Source organism: Drosophila novamexicana, unplaced genomic scaffold, assembly GCF_003285875.2.
Source record: "Drosophila novamexicana strain 15010-1031.04,08,12 unplaced genomic scaffold, DnovRS2.1 tig00000434-arrow-pilon, whole genome shotgun sequence".
Classification (NCBI taxonomy): domain Eukaryota; kingdom Metazoa; phylum Arthropoda; class Insecta; order Diptera; family Drosophilidae; genus Drosophila; species Drosophila novamexicana.
Window position 1 is genome coordinate 3,246,142 of NW_020824802.1, and position 20,912 is coordinate 3,267,053.

The following is a 20,912-nucleotide window of genomic DNA, read 5'->3' on the forward strand; positions in this document are numbered from 1 at the left end:
GTGTTTTCTTATGGGGAAACGCACAGGGCGCATTTCACACATTTTGCATGAATGTCACATTTTCAGAAATGGCTGGCTGGCTAACGCGTTGGCAAAGGACTGCTGACCGGGAACGCAGCTGTGGGCAGGACACGCCGCTGGGGGCGGCTTGCGTCTCTGTAATTTGCGTTGTGCTGATTTTTTTGCTGGAAAGCGCACTGCAGGTATTTTTCTCAGATATTGGATCAAAATTTTATATAGGAAGGTTTTTGGTATTTGGTTACAGCACTGATCAAAAGTTAAAATATCCTATTTTGAGAAAGGGTGCTTTGTTGGTCGAAAAATAAAAGATTATAAAAATAAATAAATAAAATTTCATTGTCGAGTTGTTTGTTTTGATTATTTTTGTTTTTGGTTCTTATGGAAAATGTTCTGAAGTAGTCTTTGATTTTTTGGGCAACGGCAGAAGTAGCTGCAGGCTGCCGGGTGTTGTGTTAGCAATTTGTGTTTGCAACCTCGATATCGCTCTTGAAGTACTTTGAAAAAGAGCTTTTTATTCAAATACCTCCTCTATTTGTTTCTAACTCAATGAAACATTGCTAAAGCTTGTCCTTTTTCGCTCGAATGCGGTTGCCCTTTTGTAAAATAAACAAAAATGTATATTCGGCACTTTGACAGCCATTTCTAATTTTTCGCTCTCGACAGGCGCAATTTATTTGTTAAGCCCTGGGGCGGGCTTGTTTAGTGTCACCATTACTGTTAGTGTTCATTTCTTGCCTGGGAAGCCCTGAACATACACAGGAATGCACAAAAACAAGACCGTTATTCGTGGTAGTTCAAGGCGGGCTGAATGAGAATGAGAAAGGGTGAGAATCTGAAAGCCGAAAAATAAACTTTCGCTTATTTAACCTTTGAGCCGCATAGTCCATTCAAGAGCTTTGCGATAACGTATTAAATAAATTCTACCCAAGATCTATTAAAATTAATTAAAAATTGATAATAAACAAGTAGGTACAAAATTGTCGCCAAATTTTCACAGTTTCCGATGGGATGTCCAAAACTTTGTAAACTCATTGAAAATGGGTAATGTATTTGTGCAAATGTATATAACAGGCAGAAGGAAGATAATCCGACCCCATAAAGAATATATATATTCTTGATCAGCATCAATAGCCGAGTCGATCTAGCCATGTCCATCTGTCTGTTTCTATGCGAACTAGTCCCTCAGTTTTAAAGCTATCTTTAAGAAACTTTTCAGAAGTCCCTCTTTCTGTTGCACGCAGCACATGTCAAAACCAGCTGGATCAGACCACTATATCATATAGCTGCCATAGGAGCGATCGGTCGAAAGTTAAAGTTGTTGTATGGAAAACTTTTTTGTCAATCATGATATTTTAATTAATTTAATAAACTATTTTCCATGTGCTTCTTAGTTATGGGCAAAGCACTATGAAAAGGTTGGGTCTTCAAGGGTATTAAATCTTTGGCGTGCCGAAGTAGCCTTTCTTTCTCGTTCATATTATAAACTGTGGAATAATTACAAATTCGTGCTCTATCATATGCTTGTTGTATGAAAATGGGTAAAAAGAGGTAATTCAGCATTGAACAAATAGCTGTTACTGGCAGAAAGAGTCATTTCTGAGTCCATAAAATATTTTTTGGGTTATAAAGAATTTTGTGGTTTAAGGTCTCTGAATAGTTTAATTTCCGAGGCTGATTTATTTTATACCCTTGTTGTAGGTTCCTGCTCCATAAAATTTCTATTTTCTTTATCAGTTTGGCGTATGTTTGATTCTATGCCAACTTGCGTCTTGTTGTTGCAGGGAGAACATATGTCAGAAACGGTCGAATACGATCCCTATATATATCTATCACGGGAACGCTCGGTAAAAAAGGGTTTTTGTTTATCATCAAATCGTGCGTGTCGGCATTTATTTTATTAGTTTTAATATGCTCCTTACAATTAGTTGGGATACGAGGTAGCATCTGGGCATGTGTTTGCTTCCCATCTGAGACTAGAGCATCTGTTAACTTTAATTTTAGTAAGCCCCTTACATATTAGTAAAATCTTGTCAAAATCGGTCAAGTATATCATATAACCGGCATAGGAACAATAAGTAAAAGATCTCCGCTTCACGCAATAGTAAAAAAAAAAGAACTGCATTTGTGGTGAAGGTGAGATGTTACAAAAGCTTAAGGAATATCAATCTGGTTATACCAATGCATCAAGTATTAATATAAAACTCGATATGTTTTAAGGTAGGTTTACAGTGATATGTTTTAAGGTAGGTTTATATACCTTCGCACACTGTATAAGCACACTTCTTAAATACACAAGCGGGACACCATCGGGACCGAGTGTATATATTTTCTATTAAGGTCAGTTAATTTAGGTTCCTGCAAATCTAGCTTCATTTAAGTGATTTTTGAATTTGCGTCAACCATTCAAAATTAGAATGTAAATGGCCTATGTTCTGTTTAGAGAACCAAATATCTCAAATATATATTGACCCACTTAATTCATTAACTAGGATTTTAGATTCCTGCCTAATGTAGAGTGATTATCTATTATATATTGAACTGCAACATCTGGAATTGTGAATAATAATTTACCTTTTCGAGTCTTATTGCAATAATTTCATGTTCTAGCATATTTAAGGTCTTTTTAAAAATCCGGGACTTCTATCAAACTCGCCTACTTCCTGGATACCTAATTCAATGCCTAAAACTGTTGAGCGTAAACAACTTTTAATGGCTTGCCACTGACAAGTATACTTCAGCTTGTAGATAAGAGGTCTGCCATGGACACAAGTTAAAAGTTGAAAGGGAAAACACGGCCTCCAATTTTTATATCACCTCAATAATATAGTAGTTAAACATTTGTTGCTGCGTCAATAACTAACTACATTTCATGGGCTTGCCCATCAAAATGTTATTGATCTTTCATATTAGCTGTCTTACCTTTACTTGGATTCTCTTGTTCTCGATTTCGATATTATCGGCTTAACCAGACGCCTTAGATTCTTCAAGAGTTGCCTTTAAATACAGTAATATTAGTATAAATAGCAGCTAAGTTTGCTCTTTGTTAGAAACATATTAATCATCCCATCCGGAGATCTATTTGATGTGTTTAAAAGTTTCATATAGTAATCATTGGTCGTACTTGGCAACTTCAGTATTCCATATGTTGATTCATCCTCGCCAATGATCTCTTCATTTGATTTTTTTTTTTACATTCATTCAGAAGTATTGTGCACAAGAATGATTTCTTATTGAACTATCAGTCCATGTGCCTATCAAGGCATTAAAACCAGCTAATTCAAACTTCCGCAATGCTGATATTTAAAAGCTCAACGATGTGTGGTGTGTGTTGCTGAACGGGAAGAGCTTAGTCATATTATTGGGAGACCTTTTATAGTCATCGACTTAATAGATATTCTACTAAGCTCGCAAAACTATTGGATTGATATTAGCAGACAGTGGCAGTGATAATCAAATCCTTGCTTCGCACTGGACCACAGTGCAATCGTTAATCATAGATGAAGTGATACCCATCGGTGCTGCCATGAGAGGGATACGGAGAGTAGGTGGGTTTTTAGTGTATGGATTAGCTGGGATAAAGCTGGACAAATGGCGAAAACTTGGCATGGTTGGCAGGGTGGTGAACGTTATTGTTTTGCATGATCCTCATTCGTTGGCTGGGAGGTGAGATGCATTTCCTGGCCTTAAGGCTCTCAACCCCCAACAAAGATAGGTTCAGACCGTTGAGGATTGATGATGTGTGTTTTTCATGATGTGTCATTCGCTTTCAAGGCAGAGTCTGTACGTGTCATTTATTACAGTTTTAAGCACAACCTTAAAGGTACTTGCATAATCTTCAATTTCCTGATAGAAAATTTGCGACAATCTGATGTGTGTTTTGGTCATGCACAGACATTCGTCAGTTATTTTCTAGTCATAGCCACTTAGCTATCATTTGCTTTGCTTTTCTCTTATGGCATCGCGTTGCTAGCTCTATGCTAGTCGGTACATGGCTTGGCACCCAATTGACAATGCAACACAAAAGAATTTTTATAACATTATAACAAATTAGAAATTTAAAAAATCATTAAATATGTAATATATATTTGTAGATTTACAAATATTTTAAATTAATTGTTCCGACAATTGCACAATTCTATATATAAAACTGTTTGTCCTGACTTTGCATTGACTGATTGACTTATTGACTGACAGATTGGTAATCAACGCGCAGTCCCCACCGTAAGAGCTAAGAAGCTGAAATTTTCACTCTAGTTACCTTATGTGATGAAGGTGCACGTTACGACGAGGTTTCGGAAAATTCCACGCGCTGGTAAGGTAAAATCGCAAAAAACATTTGTATGAACATTTTTTTTTACCATCCAATCGGCCTTCAACTCATTTTCAAACATCTTTATTCGAATTTATTTAAGGGGTGTTTTGCACTTTTTTTTTTTAATTCATGGTTTTTTGGTGGAAATGGGGTCAAAGATTTGGTGGATGACGTTTTGTCCCCAAATTCATTTCCAAGGATCTGAATAAAAAATCATTTAAGACGTGTTTCACATTTTTCGTAAAATCTAAACGGTGGAATGGGCATTTCAAAGATTTTTTTGGTGAATTTTAAGTTTTGTCCGATTTGCAAAAAACTAATTTTCAAAGCTGTACATAAGAATACAATGAATACGTATTTCACCGATTTGGGTGTGTGGTAAATTGGCGGAAATCGTTTTAATGAAACTTGTTTGTTAACCGTCTGATCAGTTTCAAAAGCCGGGTCATACTCGCTAATTGTCTATATACATATATATATGTATATATATATACATCTAACTGGTATTTCCCGGACTTCCCCGGCTAAAACTTTGTGGTTCAAATTTTTAAATATCAATTGATCCTTTTTTTCCATGGATTAGTTAACTTTACCTTATGATCTTAAACCTCACATCCATAGTTATTTCTTACACAGAAATTTTAATTCCGTGCTGAGAGGCTTGAAACACGTAACAGATTAATTCTCACAAAGATCATTGAAAATGAATTAAGGGCCGCTCAGAAGATAAAAATCTTTCATGCCACCGTTTTCTCCAATTTTTATTGAGAGGCTTATGAAGGACTTCGAAAATAAGTTTAAATCCGATCGGACAAACTTTAAACTTCACTCAACAAATTGTTGATCTGCATTTTCCACTGAGGAATCTTGGATTGTACGATAGTGTAAAACATGGCTCAAAAGAATTTTCATATAGATCTACAGAAATAAATTCAAACCCGAAGCTGTACCCACCAAATCTCTGACCCCCTTTCCAACAGTACACAGTACTTGTGCATACTTGAGAATAAAACGTGAGCTGAGGGTGGCACCAATACTGGTACCTACAGTGTTTAAAGGGCTTATTGGTCAACGCAAATTTATCCAAATAGTCGTCAACTATTTCTGGCTTATTTTATACACTTATCACGGAGCTGGTCAGCTCGGGCACAATGATCATGTTTCTCAGATAGGTCTTCTCTCTGGATTAATGGAGTCTCCTTCTTGACTTTGCGCAGCTTCATAATCAGATATTGACTTACTCTTTAGACCGCAAGAGAAACGCCGGCGGGAATGGCTGTGCATCTCGTTCATTAACTGGCTGCTTGGCATATCTGACAGCTTACCCAACTAAAGGGAAGGTGAACTTCTTGAAGCGGTTCTTCTTGAGTTCTTTTCTTCTTCTTTTATTTATCAACATTTTCAAATAAATCTTTATCAGTTTTTTGGCATCGTCAATGGCAAAGCCAGTTCAGCCACCGCAAAGCGTTTCGGTCGTTTATATAAACACTAACTCTAACAAACAGCAATATTAGGTAAAAACAGCTTCAGGAATTTCACTAACTAAATTAAGTTGAAAAATAAGAGTTAATTGTCGCCCGGAATGTTGTTGCTGATTGGCTCATTGCAAACCCGGATTCAGGATTAAGATTATGAGATTATTATTGTGCGTAAGAACCACACGTTGCCTGAATCAAGCTTGCCAGTTATTAAGCTCCTTCAGAAACTTTAGATCTGGAGGGAAGATGGGGAGACCAATAAAAAGAAATAACACTGTAGTATGGTCTGTGTTGTGTTGGTACAGCTCTGCAAAAGGTTTGGGGTGGACTTGTCGACTAGAGTCAATGTCTTAAGCAGGAGCTTTGAGAATAAAATCATCAGGAAAATACGCAGATATTTTTAGCGGACAGATTCCCGGTTCGGCAACCCCTTAATTTTGACCTTAAGAGTCTTAACTTCTCTTATAAACTTATATTTTGTCGCTAAAAATAAGTTTTTGTAACGACCTTCATATGACAAGTATCCCAAATCAAAATCCCATATAGCCTACTACTTTATTTCACATCAATATGTCAGAGCACACAGTTGTGAATTGTCTATGCCGCTTCATTCCGTACGTCGGCACAGTTGCGTTGAATGACACTGGACTCTGCTTCGGATTCACTTTGCATACTTTATCCTTGCGGTAGTTATAAATATAGCTCAATTACAATTCTATTTGTGTGTATGCATGTGTGTGTATGTCTGAACATGTATACAGAAATGCTTGTGCTGTGCGCTTGTAACTTCGTGGACTGCCAATAATAATTTTTTAACTTCTGTCTTTCTTAACCGATTTTGATGACATTTTCAGCAGAAAATTTTATTGTGCGACAGAATATTCGTATGGCTTCCAAAAGATAACACCATTTAAATTTTACAGTAAATTGGTGGGGATTTTTATTTGAAGTATTTATTTGATTTATAGCTGTGTGGTGGAGTCGGAGGGCTCTCAAATTAAAAATAATCGATGTGTAAATACTGTTCTAGAAACGATATCTCAAGTTTTATCAAACTTTGCCCAAAGCAACACATTTTAAACAATCGCAAGGTTCTAATTGGGAGCTCCCGACTATGGAATACCTGAACCCTCTTATTTCAACACCAAATGCAGCTCGCGCAACGCGCTCATTTGCTTTACTAATAACAAAGATAAATTTAGGAAAAAAAGTACCCTTGGCAGGGTTGGAACTCTGCCCGACAGCCACACCTATAATAAAATCTTAGTGAGAAAAAGACATTTAAATAGCAGCACAGAACACAATACAATCGCAATTGCAATGCTATTGGTAGAATTCGATGCAGAAGCGCATGAATTAGCGTGTGTACATGTATACAGAAATTCTTGAAATTTGCGCTACCTGCCGCAAACACGTGCATAGTCAAAACACATAACACCGATCTTAATGAAATTTTCTGCACATATCTTATTGTACCATAGAATATTTGCGTATTCTCAAAAAGTCAATTGCATTTTAAATTGAGGCTTATTAAATTGTGGCGACTAAATAAAAGAAACTCGAAATGTGTATACTATTCTAAAAGCAACATATCAAGTTTGGTGACTCTAGCTTGTAAGGAAGCTTCTGGCCGGGGTATAAATCCCGGTCTCGCCAGGTTCAGCAAGCCTACAAGACATTTGTTAGTTGCTGGAGTAGAGGGTTTAGGGAGAGGGGAAGTGTTACACACACAAACTACCGCTGGAAAGGTACCGTGAGTGACGTAACGTAGCCTCGTCTCTCTCGATACCCTACACTTTAGGTTAGGAAAAGGGGTGTTGCGGCGAGCGACGGAATGAAGCCTCGTCTCTCGATACTTCAATTTAGATAGGAAATGGGTTATGTCGAGTGGCGTTATGAAGCCTAGTCCCTCTGTATTACGCTTTGCGTTAGGAAAGGGTTATGGCGAGCGACCTAATGAAGTCTCTCGATACTACGCTTTAAGTTAGGTAGGGAAAGTTACGTTGAGTACCGGTTAGCCACGGTACCCAAGGTTAAAGTTAAATAAAGATGGTAACGATTAGCAACTTCTTTACGAGTATTATTTTATTCACTTAATCTTATCCTTATAAATGTTCAACACCACCCTACTATTTCCTGGGGATTTGTATCCCGCTCTGCTACTCCGACACACGTCAACTTACTGTGAAGGTCTCCCAAAAAGTGCCGGCACGCTCGCAAGCGAGCCGTGCCCTTGCCTCGGCCGCTCAACTTCGCCGCGAGCTTTCGCAGCCTCGCTTCGGAGCTTTCGCTCTACGCCGCCGAATCGAAGCTGCGCTCCCGAGGGTGGTGATGAGCAACCGATCAGTAACGCACGGTTTCTGCGGCGGCCGGCGGCTAAGCTCAAATTCAAATATATTCTATTCTATTCCTTATTTGAATAAATGTTTAAGAATACTGATGTTAGAAACGGCTCCTTGCCTTCTTTACTACTAACTGACAAAATAATAAACTATAAATTTAACGGCTCCTTGCTTTCCTACTACTAATACTTATGCTACTTAAAACTGACAAAACAATAAAACTACAAATCTAACGGCTCCCTGCCTTTTTTACTACTAATACTTATGCTACCTAAAATTATCAAAACAATAAAACTACAAATCTAACGGCTCCTTGCCGCGAAACAGAATTTTGGGATGGCCATTCTGGGTACCCGCCTCACAAGCCCTTATTATTTACCCAATTGTTTAAGAAAACTGGATTTCGATTCTTATCGATTACTTGGAAACGGGAAATATTGGCCACCCTCCACTTTCGTTCGGCTGGGTTTGCCACGCGCAATATGTTGCGCACGATGCTAGGGGATACGAACATGACGATCCGATAGGGACCGTCAAATTTGGGTGCCAATTTGGCGGCGGAGCCTTCAGCCGCGTTGGACAGCTTGTGTTGCCGTAGCAATACCATTGAACCCAATGAAGGTTGCCACTCTCGTCTCCGCAAGTTGTAGTGCCTGCCCTGGTCCTTTGATGCCCGCTGGAGGTTGGTATAAAAGATTTCTTTTAGCCTGTCCGCCTTCGTCCTAGGGTCGAGCGCTCTAGTAGCGGACCCCGGAGTCACCTGATCGTATAAAGCATCCGGCAACCGCATATCCCTTCCCTGCATCAGGAAAGCGGGACTGAATACTGTCGAGTCCGCCACACTTGTGATGACCGCTAGCGGTATCTCCGGCAAGTGCTCGTCCCACAAACTCTGATGGCCTTCGATAAACGGCGCTATCATGGTCTTCACTGTCCTGTTTGTCATCTCGGTAGGATTCTTTTGCGATCAGTATGGGGCTGTATATTGGACCTCTACACCCAGGGACTCCAGAAAAGCCTTGAAACTGCGGCTTGTAAGCTGTACCCCATTATCGCCAACTTTTTAGCCACCTCGAATCGGCTCAGAATCCTCTCTCGGAACGCTGTTTGCAGGTGCGCCGCCGTGGGTCTCCTGAGAGGGACCAATTCCACCCGCTTCGAAAAGGCATCATGGAACACCAGTAACATTGTGCTGCCATGTTTCGAGAGTGGAAGGGGACCGACAAAATCCGCGCAGAGTACCGCCATCGGCTCTGCTACCTGCCTCGTTAGCATACGTTTAGCCGGCTTGAGTTGCTCGCTCTTGAACTTCTGGCAGATTTCGTAGCATTTTACGAACTTGGCGGCGTCGACACGGTTTTCCTGACGCCTTGATGCCCGGCCGTGGGAGCATCATGGCGCTCTTGCAATACCCTCTGTCGCTGATCATTAGCCACACATAACTTCCAGGGAATGTAGTCCTCGTCATCCGTCCGGTGGCTCAAATGCCTGTATAACTGCCCATTTTCTTCTGTGTAGTCTGGGAACTTAGATGGCTCTTCGGCGATTCTACCACGCATACTCGCGAACCACATGCAGGGTGACTCGGCAATCACTGCTTGCTGACAGGTCTCTAGAGAATATTTTGATTGTGCGTCGGCCACGACGTTGAGCTTTCCTCGACGGAAGTGAACGTCAAATTGGATCTGTTGAAGTTCCAATGCCCATCATCAGTCTGCAAGATGAATTTGGCGGAAAAGTTCGGGCAAGCCAACACAGAGGCAGTCATCAAGCTATTCTTCAATTGACGCAATGCCTCCTCCTGTTCCCATGCCCAAATCCGCACCTTCTTTAAGAGCGCTGTGAGCGGCTGTACCTGAGTCGTTGGGAACGAAGCGCCTGTACCAGGACGCCATCCGGAGACACTGCCGCAATTCCTTACAATTTGTCGGGGCCCTCAGAATACGTATCGCCTCCACCTTCTCAGGATCGGTACGTATTTCCTTCCCCACAAATGACATGTCCTAGGTAGACCAACCTCTCCCGGAAGAAACTGCATTTCATCCTATTCAGTCTGAGACTGGCCGCTCCTAACCGGCGGAGCACCTCCCTCAAATTCATTACATGTTGTTCTTTCGTTGCCCCTATTACCATGATGTCGTCTAGGTAGGCGAACGCATTAGGCTCCATTTCCAGCCCTATTACTGTATCCAAGGCTCGCTAAAAGGTCGCACACACCGACTGTTAGCCAAATGGCATCAGCCGCCATTGGAAAATACCTCTTCCAGGGTCTGTGAACGCCATACACTCCCGACTATCGGCTGCCATTGGTATCTGCTAGTACCAGTGTTTTAAGTCCTGAGTCGAGATGAACCGGGTGTGACGCAACCGCTCAAGGAAGTGATTAATCCTGGGAACAGGATAATCATCTGGGATGGAATGCGCGTTGAGTTGCCGGTAGTCGATGCTCATGCGCCATTCGCCAGTCTTTTTTTTGACTAAGACGACTAGGGCGCTGTGCAGACTACGCCATGGCTCGATGGCACCTGCCTGGATCAGCTCATCCTGTTTGTCAGTCAACCTTTGGCCGGATTCTTCGGATAATATCGCTGTTTTAATGGCTTGTCGTCCTTTAGCCGGACTCTGTGCTCCGCGATATGCAAGACTTCCTGCAGCCCCTCGAAGAGTGTCAGTTCCGACTCCAGGAACTCCTTTAGTTCCGGATCCAGATCCGCTGGCTACTCTGGCTCTTCGATGCTGGGCTCGTTTTGCGTCTCGCCTCCTTCGGGCACTACTCCAACCCCAGATAGAGCTCCATGATCGCTCCCCTCTTTCAGTCGCTCCTGATCCCCTGCGTCCGTATGGATTCTAGCCATTGCTCCTAATCCCTCCGTTATCCGGCAGCTTTCCGCCGTGCCGCCTCCATGACCAGCGTAGATCTGCCTTTGCAGCTCTACACGCCGCCTTTTGGGCTCTCCTAGCTCTCGATCCAATCCCGATAAAGACTCTTCCCTCACCACCTCCGTGAGGCCTTCTTTCGACTTCTCTCTACTCTGTTGCCGAGCAGGTGCTCCCTTTTCGTGACCTGGGAGACCTTCCTTCGGTTCCATCCTCATCTCTTCTCCATCCTGTCGCCAAGCAGGCACTCCCGCATTTTGACGGGTGAGGCCTTCTTTCGGCTCTTCGGTTGCTCCGGGCCTCCGGACGGCACCGTTCACCGTCACCGTCCTAAGTCCAGTTTTGCATTGCCTCAACGGATTGTAGTGCCCATCGCACCCAAGAAATCCATCCCCAGGATGACGTGGTCTAGCATCGAGGGCATGAAGAGCATCAGCATGCTCCCCTCTTCCCCGAATCGCCCACTTGCGGACGCAATTTCGCTTATGAAGCTGCAAGTGGCCCCGATATCGATGGTGGCAGGCATCGCTCGCCCGCCAATCTCCACCGTAGCGACGATTCGGCCACCGTCCACCTTAAGTGGGTGTTCTATTTCAGAGTCCCGTGTGGGTCGGCGCCGACCCAATCCTGTCCTGGGTGGCGTCCGTTTCCCGCGACAACAATTCTGGCTACTTTTGCCCGGTTCCCACATATCCAACAGAACAAGACGGGTGCGTTGGGGCATTCTCTGACGAAGTGCCCCCCTGCTCGTCGCCTTTTGGCTCATCATTTGATGAGCGACTTCCGCAGGGGCCGTTTGCGGCGGGGCGGAAACCTTTCTATCCACAACGGTTTCTCCGGTTCTGATGAGAGTAGACCGGAATGGGTTGAGGTGTTCCCCCGGGGGCTGTGCCGTCCTCGCCCACTCTGCGCTACTCGAACTCGTGACCATCTGACTCCCAGACCTGCTCCCCAAGTATTCCGTTCTCTGCCTTATCACTGTCGTACTCCACAGCCAGCCAGGTGGAAAAATGTGGCCGCCGTATGTAAGGCCTGTATTCGGGGGCGGCATTTTCATGTATCCAGTGCAACTGCTGCGCCGGCTCATATATGGCATGGTGCATCAAGGCCCTCAGCTCTATTAGGTACTTTTTAAGCTCCTCTCCCACGCGCTGTCGGCGAGCCCGGACTTCGTCCTCTAGCCTCTTAAAGTAGCGCGGTGGTAGGAAGAATTCTAAGAAGCCCCTCCTAAACACTGGCCATGCCACATCCCTTAGTCCGCTACTCAAAAACCAACGAGCGGCGCGGTCGCAGAATACTTCGCTCATGGCCCAGGGCAATTGATCGAGGGCTATACCATACGTAATGGCGCGCTCTTCTAGGTCCTCTAGGAACCCAAGGGGATCGGAGCGGCCATCGTACCTTATGCCCCACTTTCCAACTAGTTCCGGAATGTGTGCGAGAGGATTGGCCTCCGACTGAGAAAATGGCCGGGGAATATAAGAGCTATTATTCGTTTCGTAAGGGCCCCTCTCTCTGATCCTTCTAACCTCATGTTGGAATCTGCAGACGCTCGTATAGTTGCGAGCTCCTCAGGTCTGGTTCAGATCTGACGCATTCGTCCGCCCACGTCGGGTGAAACGCCCTAGGATGGCGGCTCTAACGTTTTGGCAAACTGCGTTTCTAACTCGGCAAGCCGAGCCCAAATTTCGGGTGTATGGCCGCCATCCTGTATGAAAGTGGATATCCGCTTGCGCAACTCCACCACGCGCCCCTCCTTGTTCAGCCTGAACTCATCGGCGATTGCCACCAATTCCTATTTGCGTCGCTGGATCCAGCGCACGCCTTCACCCGGATTTTGGCACTCACCTGGCTGGAATCTGAGTTTTATTACTCACTCAAGGTTCGATTTTCGTGTTTGGCGCCTTGGCAGCTCTCGTTCCGTTGATTCAACGCAATTCACTTTTGTTCATCTTTTTTTTTTCTCTCTTTTCTTTCGGCAGGTTTATATATAATTTTATTTGTTTTCTTCTCTCCCTTTTTCCTCTTTTATCTTTCTTTCTAAGTATTTCTCCGTTTATTGCACCAATTTGAACAACAAAAAAATTAAAAAATAGAATAAAACTAAATTTAATGGTTTGGTTGCTTTTTTTTAATTTTTTTATACTTTGTTTTCTCTTTTCTTTTCGCCTTTGTCACTTAAGGTTTCACTTTTCTCGGATCTTGGTATTGTTTCTCTTTTATAATCTTCTTGCACAATTTTTTTTCTTAAATTTTTTTCACTTCACAAAAAATAGTTAAACAAAATTGCTTCACTTTAATCCTCGTTTATTTAACCTTTTTTTGCTTCGCACAAGGAAATTAATTCTTATCGTTCACTTTTTTTACTAAGCAGTAACCGCGCGTGAACTGAATTCGTCCCACTGTACAGCCGCTGTCGCGCCGCCTTAACGGCCCTTCGACGCCGACGTCGACTGCAGCGCGCGTTTGTGCACAATTGTGCAAGCGTGGTTTCGACGTCAACCGTCTGTCTCGCGCGCGCTGTACCTTTTTCAAACGACCGCTATATTTTTGTTCTACGCTTTGTGAACTCGCCTTTGCACACATTTTTTGGCCTAAATCTTGCAGGTGTTCATTTTTGTCGCCTGACATAGGGTATGAAATGCACTTACTAAGGTATGTGCGACTATCTAATACCCTATATTTGCATTTCACCCATATGTAATGTCTTCCCTTTCTCTTATCCTCTGCTAGGCTGCATACATTCTAGGGTATGCCCGACTCCAAAATACCATATAGGCAACCATTCGTTTTTTTTTTTTTTTTGTAAAAGACTTATTCGGGCATATTTGCGGGACTTTAATCCGCAAACATGCCACGCCCCTTAACGCCTCTACGTCCCTGATTAGGCGCCACTTATACGGAAGCTACTGGCTGGGGTACAAATCTCGGTCTCGCTAGGCTCAGCAAGCCTACAAGACATTTGCTTGTTGCTGGAGTAGAGGGTTTAGAGAAGTGTTACACACACAAACTACCGCTGGGAAGGTTCCGTGAGTGACGGAATGAAGCCTCCTCTCTCGATACTACGCCTTAGATTAGAAAAGGTTTATGTTGAGCGACGTAATGAAGCCTCGCCTCTCTATACTACGCTTTAAGTTAGGTAGGGAAAGTTACGTTGAGTACCGGCTAGCCACGGTACCCAAGGTTAAAGTTAAATAAAGATGGTAACGATTAGCAACTTCTTTACGAGTATTATTTTATTCACTTAATCTTATCCTTATAATTGTTCAACACCACCCTACTATTTCCTGGGGATTTGTATCCCGCTCTGCTACTCCGACACACGTCAACTTACTGTGAAGGTCTCCCAAAAAGTGCCGGCACGCTCGCTAGCGAGCCGTGCCCTTGCCTCGGCCGCTCAACTTCGCCGCGATCTTTCGCAGCCTCGCTTCGGAGATTTCGCTCTACGCCGCCGAATCGAAGCTGCGCTCCCGAGGGCGTTGTTGAGCAACTGATCAGCAACGCACGTTTGCTGCGGCGGCCGGCGGCTAAGTTCAAATTCAAATATATTATATTCTATTCCTTATTTGAATAAATGTTTAATAATACTGATGTTAGAAACGGCTCCTAGCCTTCTTTACTACTAACTGACAAAGCAATAAATTATAAATCTAACGGCTCCTTGCCTTTCCTACTACTAATACTTATGCTACTTAAAACTAACAAAACAATGAAACTATTAATCTAACGGCTCCTTGCCACGAAACAGAATTTTGGGGTGGCCATTCTGGGTAGCCGCCTCACAAGCCCTTAATATTTACCCAATTGTTTAAGAAAACAGGATTTCGATTCTTATCGATTCCTTGGAAACGGGGCAAGTTATTGAATATCGGAAACAAACTCGATCTGCGCGGGCACATTTATCAGGAGCTAAAATTTCTCTAGTTATTAAAGGTTCTGATATCCTTGCGTTCATACATACGGACGGGCGGTCGGAGAGCCGGGCGGACGGAGGGACAGACAGAGGGACATGGCTAGGTCGACCTGGCTATTCATGCTGAAATTCGACACCAGGTTATTTCCCGATGAGTTTCGTTGTCTTTTTCAATTTCGGTCGGCCGGACGTCGTCTGGTTCTATTTCTATTATTATTTTTATTTTTATTTCTATTTTTATTAAAGAACTTGAGAGCGCAAATGAATTGGTAGCAACAGTTGGATGAAACAAATTTTGTGGGGGTGCAGCAAAACACTTGATCGCTGGCATAACTGTTTTAATTGGAGCGCTTAGATATTTACACAATGAATAGCGTGAAAAAGATATCCTGGTCTTTTGAAGTTTTATTTATTTATATTTGTTTTATAGTAGTTGCATAAGTTGAAGTTTGTACCGAGAAACTCTATGTTGTTGCCTCAAAGCTATTATGTGGATTTTGACGATAGGGATCAAGTAAGTAATTGTACTATTAGCATATTTTGGTTTTAAATCAGTTCTTGCAAAAATGTCAAAATCTCTTTCATTATTTTTTTAACATCACAACTTCAATGTAAGTCAGTTGTTGCAGCTTCAGATGTATGTTCCCCTTTTTTGAGGAATTAGGAAATCTTACCACCAATTATTGCTACTAGTTTATTCATTATTGCACTTAAGCTTTGCTCTTGTATGTACGTATATTGGTGTATGCTTTAATTTTAAAGCTCCCCTTCTATTATTTGGCGTGTCGCTTAGAGGGTGCCTCAAGTGCTTCGCTATCATCATTGCTACGGTTATTTTTTGGCTGATTACCAGCCTTTTAGCTTCGTGTACTAAGTTTATCCTTTGCACGAGCCTTGTCCGCCTTTTATTTTGTTTTGGTTCCTCTTTTTGTATATGGTTGTAAAAGCCGGCATTGGAACTGGAGCTTGTATTTGATATTTCCGCCGAAAATTAATCTGCATGTGTTATTTCCGTAAAGGTTGAATGCTATTTTTGCTGTCAAAAGTGTTTGCATAATGTACTAACTCAATTGTACATAAGTCTTTAAAAAGATGATTTTCGTTGGAATGCCATAAGCGGATATGAAATTTGTAATAGAGCTTACAATATTTATTGTGTGTCTAATCAAAATGTTATAATCTGTTGTATTTTCTATATAAGAAGTTTGTGAGTGTTGAAATTTTATATTTTGGGGATGTAGACCTATTTGAGAACTGAGCAGATTGACTTATTGTCTGCGGATTTTTGTGTTTCATGTAAGGCAATTTTTTTTTTCTTTTAAATGGACTTTCATTTTGTCGATACTCCTATTTTTGAATTCTCCATAGTATTTTTATATCCTGAACCCATTGAAAATGGAAAAAAATCGTGTAATGGTTTTGTGTAAGTGTATATAACAGGCAGAGGGATGCATCTCCTCCCCATAAAATATATATAATAATACTCAGGACCATAAGTAACTGGCAGCCCCGGGTGATTGGGCAGATTTGATATGAATAAGCAGCCACATATTACGAGTGAACGCGCCTCAATCAAGATTTATTGTGATATTCGATAGGTTTTTTTTCTGGGGGTTTTGGCTGTTAAATTTCTGGTAATAACATGGTGGCTCTGGCTTATACCGACATGCGGATATAGCGAAACAGCTAGTCGGATGTTTTGCAATCAATTAGTACTAATGGGATTGTTCTGCTTATGCATGTCTTTGTGGGGTGATAGTCTGGCTTATAGCACTTTATTTCACTTGTGGCATTATATGTGCAGGGTCAACGTCTCGTTGAAGAAAATTATTTATTACATGCCCTCTTTGGTGAATGTACTCCCAATTCGTTATCTATTGTGCAGCTCAAGTCTTTTAATTATTGCATTTATTAAACGCCGCGTCAGTTCCGTGTTGTTGTTATTACCTCTTTTGATTATTTTGCTTTGGTGCTCCCCTGTGCTTACACTTGTTTGTGTGTGTTTTCGCTGCTGCATTCATAGTCTTGTAGTAATTGTGTGGTGCTGTAAGAAACCTTGCATGTTCATGAAGGCTGATGAATTTGCTTTGCCGCAATTTTTTAATTGCTGGCTGTGTGCAGGTCTCACTTGGCGTGATTGCGACAAGATCGCTGCACTTGCCAAGAAGGGCTGCGGCGGCTTGCGCTTGCATCGACAAGCAAATTGATTTCTCCAGAATGTATAATTCAATCAAATCAAAATTGAATAATGTGGCTAAGCAGCTCTCGAGTAATTTTGACTCGAGTTTTGAGTTGCTTGGCAAATATAAATTCGTCTGCCCTCTACGTCTGTTCAGACACCTTCGCCTTTCTTGTTCCTACCTAGCAAATTGGATTTATCTCCAATGTTGTCTTTATCGCCTTCTCCGAGCGACTGCCCAATTACCCCTGTTTCAACGCCTGTAGTAGTTCCAGTAGAGCCCATAGCTGATCCTGTCCCAGTTATCCAAACTGCCTCAGACCCGTCAGCTCCTGGCGGCAAAGATAGACCTGCGCGCAATCTTACCCAGATTGTTAATTTCTCCTCCCCCCGTGCAATATCATCATGACCAGCACTTCCTTCGACTCGGATAAAAAAGTATTTTCAGAAACATGGTTAAATTCAACCATATCTGATTTGGAGGTTTTTTCGAAAATTTCTATTTGGGATACAAATGATCGGCCGACTCGAGGTGGTGGGGTGTTAATTGCCGTTAAAGCCACTCTCCAGTCTGAACTTTTCTGTTTTAGTACACCTACTGACGCTGAGATTATCTCAGTTAAGGTGTCTTTTCCTACACGGAATGTCTATGTAACATGCTCTTATGTCCCACCTTCTTCTGATATTCAAGTTTATATGAAACATATTACTTGTATTGAAGAAGTTTCTTCACACGTGCGTGATAATGACCTATTTATTGTGTTGGGTGATTTTAATTTGCCTAACATCTCTTGGTCATTATTTACTGCCACAAATTATCTAGTGCCCTCAGCACAGCACGATTTTATAGACTGCATGCTTGATCTTTCATACAATTAAATTTCTAATCATCTGAACAAAACACATGACCTTGTATTTGTTAACGACTACCTTACTTCTAATGTCTCTGTCCCTCCTTTATTTCTTCCTGAGGATGTATATGATCCTGCTTTAGAGGTTGCAATGTTCAATTGTAATCCTCTCATTTCGTGCTCATCAGCCAATAAGCCCCGCAGTTGCTTTCGCCGTTGCTTTCATTGCTGAATCAGCGTATTTATGCAACCGATTGGTCTTTCTTATATGACTTGGTTGATATGAATACTGCAATTATCTGTTTTTATAACACCCTATACTCCCTCTTAGATATGTGTATTCCCTGGTTTACTTCCAGATTGTCAAATCTAAAAAATTTAAAATCTAAATATTTTAAATATTTAAAAAGTCTGGTTCGTGTACAGACTTGGCTAAGTATTCCATAGCCAAGTCGAACTACTTTCTTCTGAATTCTCACTGCTATGAAAATTATCTAACTAACTAACTAACAAAAGGCAATTTGCCCAAAATCCGAGGCATTTTTACAATTTTGTAAACTTAAAAGCTAGCATTGACTCTGATTCCGCTAATTTTTTCCAATCAACTTACTCTTCAATCTGTACTAATAATATTTCTTACCATTATACTATTACTTCCTCTAGTTCCATATCTCCTCCTATTATTTCACACTCTTCTCTCCTTTTAGCTATAAATTCCTTAAAATCTTCTTACTCTCCTGGGCCTGACAATATTCCTAGTTTCCTAACCAAGGAATGTAGTTCTTCCATTGTTCATCCATTGCTAAAGCTTTTTTATCTATCCTATGAATCTTCTGTCTTTCCATCTCTTTGGAAATAATCTTATATCATTCCTTTTCACAAGAAACTTGGAAAGTCTGATATACAATACGAATAGAGTATCCCTAATAAAATCTTTGCTTTCAGGATACCTTCGGGAAGTCACTGACCATTCCCAGCTAAGAGCAGGGGCATAGCTTGTCGGACAGGCTGTAAATTTTCCCCCACTGGGTCGGTGATTTCCCATTACTTTTCTCGTTGTCCTATCGACTTAACACTCTATGTATCTAGCTTACATTTCTTTACTTTATTAACAATCTTCTCACTTGATTTTTTCCTATTTATTGTATTTTCCCTATTAATATAGCAAATTAAGATTATTTTTAATTTTGCTTAAGAACGCTTTTTCCCATTCACACTACAAATAAAACACCTCCATCGGTCGGTGATGCTATTTAGAAAACTGTGTTCTCCAACTAGACTTTTAGCATATAATTACATTATGTATTGTATTGAATAATGAGGAAGACACTCGTTTTGTCGACCATTAATAAAAAATAAATAAATTCCCGAATAAAGTACCAAGACTTATTTACAAAATCTTGTATTATTTATTTTTTATTTTAGTTGGAGCCCATTAGAAGACAAGCACATAGCTGAAACAAGATTGAATCATATATTCAAGTTATTTGGAAAAATTCAGTGCTTTTCAATGGATGTTATCGGAAAACAGGTTATTTTTTCAGTGATATTGGAAAAAATCAGTTAAAATTTATATATTTTTGCAGATTGGACCCGCCTACGTTCATCTCGTTTTGCACTCACCCACATTTGGAAATTTTCAAATATTTCAAACCATTACTCCAGTAGAACCACTATTACAAAAAGTAGTACACAGATTTTACGCTTCCAGATTAATGGCACCAATTATGAAGTTTTTAATTTTTGGAGAAACCGTTATGGTATATAAATTATTTTTAAATTTTGAACTACATATTCATATTACTACTTATATTTTTTTACATCAAGTTTGAGCGGGATTTGCATATATGGAATCATAAAATGTACCGGAATAACCCTATGCTTCTAATGGAAGAATCCTCCCTAAAAAAATTTAGGAAATGGTATGCACAGTTCTACACGGTAAACAGTAAGCCATTTCAATTAGAAACCAATAAAAATTGGTAGTAAACAAAAAAACAATAATACCGAATATGTCAATATCCTATAATAAATTCAAAACTGTTTGATTACAAAAATATCTGTTTTGATATAATAAACATGACGAAAAAATAAAAACGGATCCTAAGCGGATCAACAGACGATCCCCAAGCAAAGTCTCATAATATTCAACAGCATCACGAATGCAAGAGAGAGCGGAAGACCGAGAAGGAGATACTAAAAATAGTCCGTGCCTTTGGAAGTTATAAATTCCTAAATATTCCTTGCTTTAGTGGTTAAGATTTTCCGTTGTACTCTTTTCTTTTGTTCGCCAAAGCTTGCAGACGCGTGCTTTCAAGTGATATAAATTGCAAATAAATTGAAAAATAAAATAAAGTAATACATAAATAAATAGACAAGTATGTAATGAAAAGAGTTTATTAATATTTGAAATGTTTTCTTTTTTTCTTATTAATACTTTTTTGTGCTTCCTCAGTAATGAAGCAGATTTTTTGAGGAGGACAAATAGAGAGTAAAGATTTTGGATTAGTAACTTCTATAAAGACAGTAAAAATGTCTTTGAAATTGAAAAACCGCCAATATATTTGCGAAGCTCTGCATGTAAGACGAGGCGCAGATAAAAATCATAGCGTTAATAAAATTAGTAGCAAAAATAATGTAGTAAATACAATTTAATTGTTGAATGAGAACTTGAAGAATTTTTCAAGGATGCTATCTCACCAGAAGTTATTAACAAGTAAGGGGTTCTAGTCGGAAGCGCCCGAGCCCGCATTACTTGCTGACGACTCCACTCAAAAGCCACGCCAGCCAAAAAGAAACAAATAAGAGGTTCTAGTCGGGAGCTCCCGACTAGGGGATACCCTGAACCCTCTTATTCCGACACCAAAAAAATTAATAAAAAAAAAGGTCCCTTGGCAGGGCTCGAACTCGCGACAGACCGCACCACTTGCTATGCCTCT

At 41.0% G+C, this 20,912-nt stretch overlaps 1 protein-coding gene and 1 pseudogene across 1 annotated transcript in view; one reads left to right on the plus strand and one right to left on the minus strand.

Annotated features, from left to right (window-relative positions):
* LOC115760383 (cholesterol 7-desaturase) overlaps window positions 1-19,983 on the plus strand; it is a 104,120-nt gene extending 84,137 nt beyond the window's left edge. The window contains exons 4-6 of the mRNA XM_030701677.1: window positions 19,399-19,504; window positions 19,560-19,733; window positions 19,801-19,983. Coding sequence (XP_030557537.1) covers window positions 19,399-19,504; window positions 19,560-19,733; window positions 19,801-19,959 — 439 coding nt within the window. The 3' untranslated portion in view covers window positions 19,960-19,983. The remainder of the gene's footprint in view (window positions 1-19,398; window positions 19,505-19,559; window positions 19,734-19,800) is intronic.
* Window positions 5,252-5,732, minus strand: LOC115760419 (annotated as a pseudogene).
* Window positions 19,984-20,912: the final 929 nt, after the last annotated feature.